This window comes from Trifolium pratense, linkage group LG1 (genome assembly GCF_020283565.1).
Source record: "Trifolium pratense cultivar HEN17-A07 linkage group LG1, ARS_RC_1.1, whole genome shotgun sequence".
NCBI lineage: Eukaryota > Viridiplantae > Streptophyta > Magnoliopsida > Fabales > Fabaceae > Trifolium > Trifolium pratense.
The window spans coordinates 7,145,817-7,156,147 of NC_060059.1; the positions used below are offsets into that span (position 1 = coordinate 7,145,817).

Genomic DNA, 10,331 nt, shown 5'->3' on the forward strand with positions numbered 1-10,331 from the left:
CCTATTTGAAAACGCACTTCAAAGTCAGATTTACTCATTTTCATTTCTTTCGGGAATGGGAGGTTATCTCAACCTAATTTCCATCACTAAACTCCTCTCTTAGTTAGAGAGCTTGATTCCTTTTGGTTGGAAAGCTCATTGATAGTTTCCAGACCTAAGTTACAAACACACGGTTAGACTTGAAGAACAGCTGAAAGAAGAACATAATTGCACCATAAGATATTTTTATAACTACTACTAATTAGAATGACTCTATGAGCCAGATACTTCAATTTCAAGTTTCAGATACTGTAAGTTTAAATCCTGGAAGATATATTTCAGAAACTCATGCAGACCATGCTCATGACTCATGAGTCATGATATTGAGCCCAACACAAATCAAATGAAGATGCTGATCATTAGAAGAAGAGGGAAGGAGGGTGAGATGGAAAAATATTATTATGAAATACACATTTTCCTCTACTCGGAAGCCAAGCTCGATAATATACTATATTACAACAAATTTATAAATAAAAATAGGATCCACGTTTATTAATTAAAAAAAAACCAACAACTAAGATCCTTCCTAATTCACGATATTACATTTAAATTAATTTTACACGCCCCCTCCTTCCCCGTACTCTTTGAATGTCATGACAAAATCGAAGAGAAAATTGAAAATACAATAATCCACATCATATATTGGCTGCACAAATATTGGAGAGAATCCGGAGATTTGAACCCCTCCTTATTTTCATGTGCCTTGAGGAACAATATATCAAAGTAAAACATGAAATCTTCATGACCTTGTTTCATGATGGCTTTGCTGAACCAATTGTGTTATCCTCTTCACAGCTCAACCCATTTAAGCAGACGAAATTACTCCAAATATAGTCTTTCAGACTATACTAGGAGGATCACCTGACCAGCTGCAGACAGCACGGGGCCAGCGTGTCCTTATGCAGTCAACCAAAGGTGCATGCTGGACAGGCTCTGGTTTTGATACCTCAGTGTCTTTCCCAGCAGAGTCACTTGCACCAGAAGCAGATGGACCTTGCACATCTGCCATAAACTCCTCAGGCGTCCACCTTGGGGGAACCGAGACGCTTAATTTTGTGAGCCTGGGTCTTTGCAGTGGAGTTTCACCCCCAACATTTACTTGACTTCCATTCAAATCTGATTTAGCAATCCCATTAAAATGGAAAAGATCAAAGACCTTCTTACCCATTAATCCTGATGAATCTTTCAAACCTCCCAAGCTTTTGTCTAGGTCCAAAATTACCTGCCAGAATTCACTCCATACAATGAACCCTGCACTGCAAAGGTTATCTAGCTTATCTGCCGGAAGTTTGATATTTGTTTCTCTGATGACTTGATGGAACCCCTCCACACTAATGAAGCCACCACCTCCACTTTGATCTTGTGCATCAAAAGCTCTGCGAATCTGTGTTTCCCTTCCTTCAAGTTCATTCTCATTTTGAACACTGGGATCAAGAGCAAACAACACTGTGTAATGGGATTCACTCCCAACAACCCATATTGGCCATTTTGGGGTTTTCAGAAACTGACCAACCTTGCAAAAATTCAGGGATTCTAGCAGGGTGAGAAATCCAACTTCCACGTTTCGGGCTATACCTTTCAGAAACATCCCCCCACCTAAATCCATCCTTCCATCAAATACATTAGGGACAGCCTGCCCGCAGAGTAGTAGGTTTACAATTTCCTGCACACGATTTGTACAAAAAACAAATCTCGTTATAAAATTAATAATTTAAACTGAAGTTAAAATTTAAAAGAATAGCAGCATTTTTCATTTACCTGGGAGGCATGGCCAAAAGGAGCAGTAACCAGCGGTAGGCTGGGATCATCCCTGTCACTTTGAACCAAATCCTAGAGGAAAGCAAAATATTGCATACATTAATAGGAGAAATTTTGTAATGAAGATATTTTGTGGACAATAAATGTCAGAGGAGAAGATATAATTAGACACAGGATTTGTGCTATCGAATCAACTTGGCATTGGTTCTCATCTTGGACCACAAATTCTGGTATCCTTAAAAAAATTATAAATTCTAACAAACTTTAGGTGGATCTGGGTGAATATTTGGATTATTATTATTGTTTAAGGCGTCTTCTTATGTTAGGAGTGTCAATGGCTAAATATTAATGATTTTGTAATGACCTAGAAAATTAGCATGAATAGGATAATAATGCATAATAGTATTATTTAGAATCACATCACTGAAATAAAATATGTTCTCTTGGTTTTCCATTCCATATTTCAACATGATATCAAATATCATCCACCATGACCAAGACGGATGCCCATGGTGTCTTCTACTACAGAGCTTCTGTGTTTCAATTTGCTACTTTGTTTCAGTCTGCTTATAGTTTCTCTAGGATAAATAGAAGTATCAATCTGGTGTCTATCATCTATCACAATCATTCAATGTTCTATTTGGTAAAATATACTTCCTTTTCTAGTTTTCCATCTAATCCCTGCAATTTCAACAGAGTCCTTATGGAATAAGCTTTTTGGCTCGTGAGCTTTTCCAAAGCAATTTCTTGACAGAATCCAGACAATACTAAGATAGTTAGTTGCCATACAAAAACCCTAACTCTGAACTTCCCCTCAAACTTAACAAACCATGAAGGTACGGTCACAGCCCACAAGTATCATCCACGTCTTAATATATAAGGGAAGAACCATAAACTTACGTTAGCTTCTCAAATAATTTTTTTTACGGTTCTTCGAGGTCCTTCACTTATGGATTAGCCACTAGCTAATAGGAGCTTCTCAATTAAAATAAACGAAGAACCACAAAGAACCATAAGTGAAGAACCATGAATAACTATAAACTTATTTTAATTGAGAAGCTAAAATAAGTTTATGGTTCTTCACTTATAAAAAAGTCTTTATGATCTTTGTATATGTTTATGGAGAAGAATTTATGAAAAATTGTAATGCAGAAGCTTATACGAGAAATTGTTTGTTTAAAAACTTCAGTAATTGCAAGCTTCTGGTAACTTTTCTTTGTCTTAAAGTGCTTAAGGAGAAATTAATCTGAAGTAATGCAAACTACAGAAGGGTCATATAACTACTTTTCTTCATTGCATGAATATTCCTAAAGAAGCAACTAAAAATACAAAACATAACCAAACCTAATAAACAAGTTTCTCTAGTCATGCAGCGAAATTCTAATATTCATGCAAAAAGACACAGCGTATTAAGTCACAAGCAAATAATTAATTCTTTTTCGGTAGAAGCTTTACATATTTCAGAAGAAGAAAAATAGAGGAAAACACGCCAATATCTCTTATTTAAATAAAAAAACTTCGGTAAAAAAAGACCTAAAAGACTAAAAAATACATTGTGCAGTAGTTAGCAAAGCTCGAAGTAAGAAAACATACCAATCCACGAGAAAGTAAAGCAGAGATTAGGAAAAGCAATGCCCCCATACGACTTTGAAATACAGGAATAAGTGCTTCAAGCCTCTGGAAAGCAGTTGTTTCTGATGTGTGTGTTTCAACTCTAAGAACTTTCAGCAGATCCAAGGCAGATTCAATAGAAAGAGCTTTAAGTGAGCTTGCAATAACCTGCTAATTGGAAAGGACAAGAATCAGCACAGGAAATAAGAATATCATCAGAGAACCATCGTAGAAGTTTCAGTAAAAAGATAGGAAATTCAATTCCATCTGTTGCCAACAAGATGTTGCACAGATAACTCATATCAGTACAATGACAAACGTACCTCTTCCTCTGAGATTCCTTCAAAACGTTGAATATCATTCTCTGGAATGCTCAAAGTTGCAATCACAGCCCTTTTATTATTTCCACATAAAAACAAAATTTCACCCATACTTCTTACAAGGGCTCTGCCAAGAAATCAATAGACAGAAATATATGATGAGCATAACATATAAACATTAAACACCAGAGAAACATAAAGAAGGACATTGAATGGGAACTAAATTTTAGGCTGTTTGAAATTTAATGTATGCAATACACTAATAAACACAAAAACTTGTGTTTGTACTAAATTCCGCATTTAATAAAATTAATTAAATAAATTAATAAAACAGGCAAATAAACCACACATAACTTAAACGTTGTATTCAAGTATGCCATCATTGTTCAATCACCAAAGAAAATGGATTAAACATAGTGAAACGAAAACGTATTTGGTGAAACAATAAAGTTTAATCTGCATCTGATGCTTTCTAGATTTGTCTGTACACCAGCCACTAACCATTCCATTTCAATAATTCATAGGTAAAGTAAAAGGAGTTTTTAATTTGGAAATTCTCTGGAGAAAAATAATCCTTCTTTTGAATTTTTCACCAGCTTGTTTGGTTATATTGTTATTAACTGGAAATGTCTCTACCAAGAATTCCCAAATAGTGATTCTGTTCAAGTAATTGGGGATGATGAGCTTCATTGTTACTCAAACAAATGCCTTGTACAATGAAAAGAAAACATTCTAATAACAGAATCGCCACATTTAAAATGATCACACTAGCAGTCTTGATGATCAAATATCTTAATGACTCCACAGTCCAGACAAGTGTTGGAAAAACCTAGACTACAACAATGCACAGCAATAACAAAACATTGATAAATAGAGTAAGTTCTGGCTCAATGTTGTCAGGTTTTTGGTTTACAATGAACTAGGGATCGAACCCAGAACCTATAATGTAATATCCAAACCCCTCACCACTAGACCAAACCTAGTGGCTTACTCAATGTTATCAGGTGAAAACCAAAAACTGTCTACAGTAAATGAAATATAATTAATGAACAAAGAATTCAATACAGAGTGAAAATGACTGATAGAAACATAATTAAATAAAGGGTGATGTTAACTTGTGCCCTAAGGGCACATGTTAAGCTAACTAAGAATAGAAATATATCATTTAATGATACAAAGAATTTAATGTTTAGAGAATTGAATACATCACAAGTTCAATAAATTCTTTCCACATTTATCTTCTTAACATGTGCCCTTAGGGCACATGTTAACATTCTCCTTAAATAAAAATCTTTTAAAGAAAAACTGCATTCTGTCACTCAGAAAAGGATTGAATCAAATCACATTCATGTTCATATAACAAAAAATTTAGGTATTCAAAATCAATGAAATTGAAAGGACGAAGTACAAAGTACAAAACATGGAAGTCTATAGTTTTATTTTATTACGATTAACTTTATTTTTACCTAGCTAAGCACAAATGACTGGTCATGAAAAGTTAATCACCTTACTTTTACACCTTCAGTGAGTGAAGAAATATTATATGATGGAACAGAGTGACTTTTACTTGAAGCACCTAGACCCCGATTTTGTGGCATGCGTGGCGATTCTTTCAATTCATCACTGAAGAAAATAATGTATTTGAACACAAATGCCTGAAAAGTTAAAGGGAAAAACAAGCAAAGTCAATGTAGAACGAAAAAGGAACTTATATTGTATATTGGTAGAAGAAATAAACAAAATGGAAACGAAATAACAAGTAGACATGCCCACACATGAACAAACAAGCTACAAAAATATCTTTATTACTAAAGCAACGAGTTCTACATTACTATAGTGAAAAATGTGGAAAACAATCTATGAGCGAAGCAAGATATTGTTTAACACAGGACAAACACAAAAGGAAGATGAAAGACACAAATTACATGAAATGTAAAGCCACTTAATATTTATCCTTATAGTTCAAAACCATTGAAAACAGTCTCGATAGTTTAGGGACTCTGATGGTCACTATTATATGAGCTATCTATCCAGAAGGTCCCTACAGGAGTGAAGTTAAAGAATCAAATAGGGATCTTGCATCGCTATAAGTAAGGACTTCATTCGACAGTTTTACAAATAAGTAATATTGAAAAATGTAGCCTTTACTTGTATAGCTGCCAAAACGCCGCAGGGGCCTCCTTCATGCTGCACTAGGCCCATTGATGTTTCAGGATCAGAGCTAAACCTAAAGGAAAGTTTTCATAGTATTAGCAAAAAAAACAAGTAAATAATCCGATCGGAATTTATAATTACTAGAAACAAATAATTCAAAAGTCAAACTACTATTTAGAACAGGACAATATGATAAACACACATGACTTGTTGATCAGTTAAGGACACATTTTTTTATTTCCATTATTAGTTTGATTTTTCAGTGAATCAAATCAATCCATTCAGATGTTAAGCTTAACAACTGGAAACTGTGTAGCATATCATTAGCAGCAAAAAGGTTAGGATGGACAAGATGCACAGACATAAACGTTGCTAAATAAAGAAAAGTTATTCGTCTATTACAGGACAACGTTCTAATTGATAAGTTCTATAGCATCAAGTGAACAGAATCACCACGAATGACAAGAAATTTTGCCACTCTATTTCCTGCAAAGATGACCACAGTGAATAGAAATGATGCATTTTATCAAACTAACAATCATGATTCGTGATCTAGGTCAAGAGGTTTGCCCTTAGTGGACTATGCATGTATCATCTGAATTAGTTAATACTTAATAAGCAAACTAACATAACAAGTCTGTACCTATACAGTTATAATGTGAAAGGAACCCCTGTCGGTAATTCTGAAATATCCGTGTATTATTGTTTTTTTTTTTTTTAATCAACCGAATGACCAAATTATATTAAAAGGGTCATGTTAAGGATCTCAAAAATAGAAACTATTTATTGTAAGAGTTAAAATTTAAGCTTTTGAGAAATTGAATGCACACTTACAAGATAGAGTTTCCGCATTTGATGCCTTAATTTTCCATATTAAAAAACACTATTTTGGCACAAGGTGTACACAAAACAACAAGAGAAACAAACGTCACATTATAACAACCTGTCGGGAAATCGACAAAATTACCAAAAAGCAAAAGCCTCCCAAACTAAACCATCCCGAGACAAAATAAGGGATTAGTTCAACCCCTGCTGTAACAACTCAAAAAAACCACCCCAACTACCAATTCCCCTTTATAGACCTTCATGTGTAAACCTTTAGGGACTCAACTTGGCATCAGAATTAGGGTTTAGTCTTGTTCTTTTCTATCAGAGTAATTCTCCGACATGTCCATGGATGTACTCTTACGTCACAACACTGCTATAATTTCAGGGAAACCAAATAAGCCTGTTTCATCCTATGTGAATGTATTACTTGTATACAATATGTTGTCATGAAAAAAGTTCAGGATTTATATTAAATCCATATTAATGTTGTTTGTCCTACATCTCCCCCTACAAGGAAAATACATGACTTCATATAATAAAATTTAACTTTTTATTAAAGCATCTTGGCGGTATTGTATCTTAAATTTTAAAATACCCCCGTATCTTCGCATTTGTATCGTATCTGTGTCGTATCAAGTATTTGGGCTTCATAGGTCTACACTCTCTTGGTCAACTCCCTCCTCATACTTACAGACAAATTCTTATTCTAATAACCATCCCATCCCAAAACTAACCCTAACTAACAAACTAATCTCTCTCACCAACAGGCCTAATAGACACTTAACCTAACACTTTGACTCCATTCTCAATACTTATTTACTATTTTTCCATTTTATTTTATTTTTGTATGATCGCCAAAACTCAAACTATTAAGTCAGATTTAGGAAACTCTTAATATGTTTTCATAATAGGTGAATAAATTATTTGGACATAAATGGTTAAAGCAATTTCCATGTAACATATAGCAATATCAAATGCCACAATAACCAAGTTTGCTAATATAAAGTATTGGCAAGAGCATAGCAGTTACTCCTAAGTCATAAGAATATGCTTAAAACGACCAAACAAACAATCAATGCAACAAAGGTTTCAAATTTCAATACAATGCTTGTGTTACAAAACAACAAACATAATACCTTATTCCTTGGTTACACCACTGTGCTAGAATATCCTTTGAAACTTCACTTCCAAACACCATTACAAATAATTTATTAGCTTCTTCCGCGGAAAGCTCCTTACTCAAACTCTCATGTCTGAGAGGCAATTCCTCCACTCTCTTTACAACTTCAGCCTCCTTCTTTACTCCTTTAGTTGCCGGGGACGAGGCCGAAGGCGAAACCCGAATGATCGATGCCATCCGCTTCTCAGCAGCCGCTGCCATAAGTTCCCGTCTCCGTGTCTTAGATTCCGGAGAATCCTCCGGCAACCCCGAAATCACACCGGCCACTTCATCCCTCGGCTTATTGCGCTTCGGCTCCGGCGTCATACTCATCCGAATCGCCATTTGCAAATCCTCGTCTTCTCCTCGATCCGCCATTATCGAAAGAATCAAAACCTTCAATTCCCGAAACACGCAAAAACCCTAATTGAATGATTTTTAGGGCTTCATTCCAACGACGATCGAAAATTGAACCGTTGTTAGTGAGAATTGGAAATTGGAGAACTTGTGAGGGGTAAAATTGGAAATCAATTTTGTGAGAGAGAGGCGATGATGTCGAGGTGAAACTGAAACGACGACGGTGGCGATGAGTGGGGTGAAACGGTGTCGTGTAAAATGAATGGTGATGAATGAATTATTGTAGAAGTAAGGGTGGTGAAATTACTGTGTGGACCTTGAGTTAAAGACGCGGCGCAGTTGTACTTGAGTGAATAATTAAAGTGAACAGGTAAGGGTAGTATGGGGAATGAACTTTGTCAGTTTTAGATTTGCAGATTTTAATAGTAGTACTAGTAGACACCGGTGATGCTTTGCTTTGACGGACAGGAAACAAGATTTGTTTCTGTTTTTTTTTAGATTTGTTTCTGTTTTTAACAGTTAAGAAATATAACTTACCCCTTTAGAACATAAGTATGAAACTAGGACTAGTAGAAAGTGAGGCACAACCCTAGCGCACACACGTCAAAAGATAAAAATTAAATTATAAATAATTTTGTCACATCAATCAATATTAATTAATCTTTTTATTTTTAAATTTTATTTAGATGTGTATGTGTACCTAAATTTAAAAGATTGTATTTATACTTATAAAAGTGTTCGTCGTAGAAAGTACAACAATTTCTACCCAAAAAAAAGTACAACATGATAGAACAACATATCACAAAATAATATAGAATGAATTTTTAAAGTATTGAATAATTTTTTGTTTTATATACATTATTCAACGGATATAATATTATTTTGGAATTAAATCATTTGAACTTAGAACAAAAAGTTGTTTTGTGATTTTTTTAGCACGACATTTCAATTTTTGTCAATTTTATCTAGTCTTTTGCGCCTAATTTATTTAGTTTCGAAAACATTTTTAAAACCAAATATAATACAATCGAAGTTATCATCTCTATCTTATTTTTTAGAAAATAAAACACACTATTTGTTTCACATATATTTTTCCATTTGAAGCAATCTTATTTAAGATGTGTTAGACACTATATTTAGGTTTTGTAGCATATGAGATTCAATTTTGGGTAGGCATGACACCGGAGCGAAGATGAATTATATCCTCCCCAAACCCACAAAACTCAGGTATCCTCATACCCGTTCCGATTCCAAATGAAAATAAAAAGTAAAATTTCAAATTTATGTCTGAGGAGATTCGGATATCCTTGTTTCCTCTCAACCCACAAACATCGGTTGTGTTTTGGTTTTTTATATTAGTAGAGCTGTCAAAAAGGGTCGGGCTATCGAGCCGGCCCATTAGCCCTATCCTTTTACACGGGCCGGGCCTTTATCGGGTCAGTCTTTTTCATGTGCCGTCATGGGCCAGCCCACAGACTTTTGGGCCGGCCCCTTAAAGAATTAAAAAAATTATTTAAAAAAATCGTATAATCTTTTTATTGTTATATTTTGGTCCTATTTTTATGCATAAATTCATATATAAATTTTTTAATTATTTTTGTTGTTTTATTGTTATTATTTGTGTTTTGTTCCTATCTATAATCTGTTTTATTCCTATTTTTAACCATATTATCTTTTTATTTTATTTTTATTTTTTTTATGCAATTACAACGAAGGATATAAAACTTTGAATATGGTTATTTAAAGCCTGTCATCTTTTTATTGTATTTATTTTATATTTTTGTTTTTTTACTTAAATTACAATGGATGAATGAAAGATATAAAACTTGTAATTTTTTTTGGTAGTAATAATAATAATATGAAAAAAAACTTATTGGATTAGAATGAGATTATTTGTTAGAGATTTGTTTGTTTGTTTGATGAGGATAAAGAGAAAGATATCGTTGTTTGGGAGATTATGTGAGAAAATATAGGGATACAAATTATCTTCTTAAAGATTTAGTTGAGAAATATAACATAAATTTAGTAGAATATGTTTTTTTTTCAAAGAAAATTAGTGGGCCGACCCATCGAATCATGTAGGCTTTTGTTTATTGGACCGGGCT

At 34.0% G+C, this 10,331-nt stretch overlaps 1 protein-coding gene across 1 annotated transcript; it reads right to left on the minus strand.

Moving 5' to 3' along the window:
* Nucleotides 1–435: 435 nt before the first annotated feature.
* LOC123906809 (ubiquitin carboxyl-terminal hydrolase MINDY-3-like) lies at nt 436–8,748 on the minus strand. Its single transcript, XM_045956843.1, has 7 exons — nt 7,847–8,748; nt 5,877–5,955; nt 5,235–5,383; nt 3,732–3,855; nt 3,391–3,576; nt 1,798–1,869; nt 436–1,702 (listed from the first exon to the last, which is right to left on the minus strand). The coding sequence occupies exons 1-7, from the start codon at nt 8,245–8,247 to the stop codon at nt 878–880; spliced, it is 1,836 nt and encodes a 611-aa protein (XP_045812799.1). The 5' UTR covers nt 8,248–8,748; the 3' UTR covers nt 436–877.
* Nucleotides 8,749–10,331: the final 1,583 nt, after the last annotated feature.

Excerpts from the sequence above, each read along its gene's own strand:
- LOC123906809 (XM_045956843.1), bottom strand. The coding sequence starts at position 8,247 with ATGGCGGATCGAGGAGAAGACGAGGATTTGCAAATGGCGATTCGGATG. Across the intron at positions 5,384-5,876 it reads GCGTTTTGGCAGCTATACAA|GCATTTGTGTTCAAATACAT; the intron begins GTAAAGGCTACA and ends TTAACTTTTCAG. Across the intron at positions 1,870-3,390 it reads CTTTACTTTCTCGTGGATTG|GATTTGGTTCAAAGTGACAG; the intron begins GTATGTTTTCTT and ends GCTTTCCTCTAG.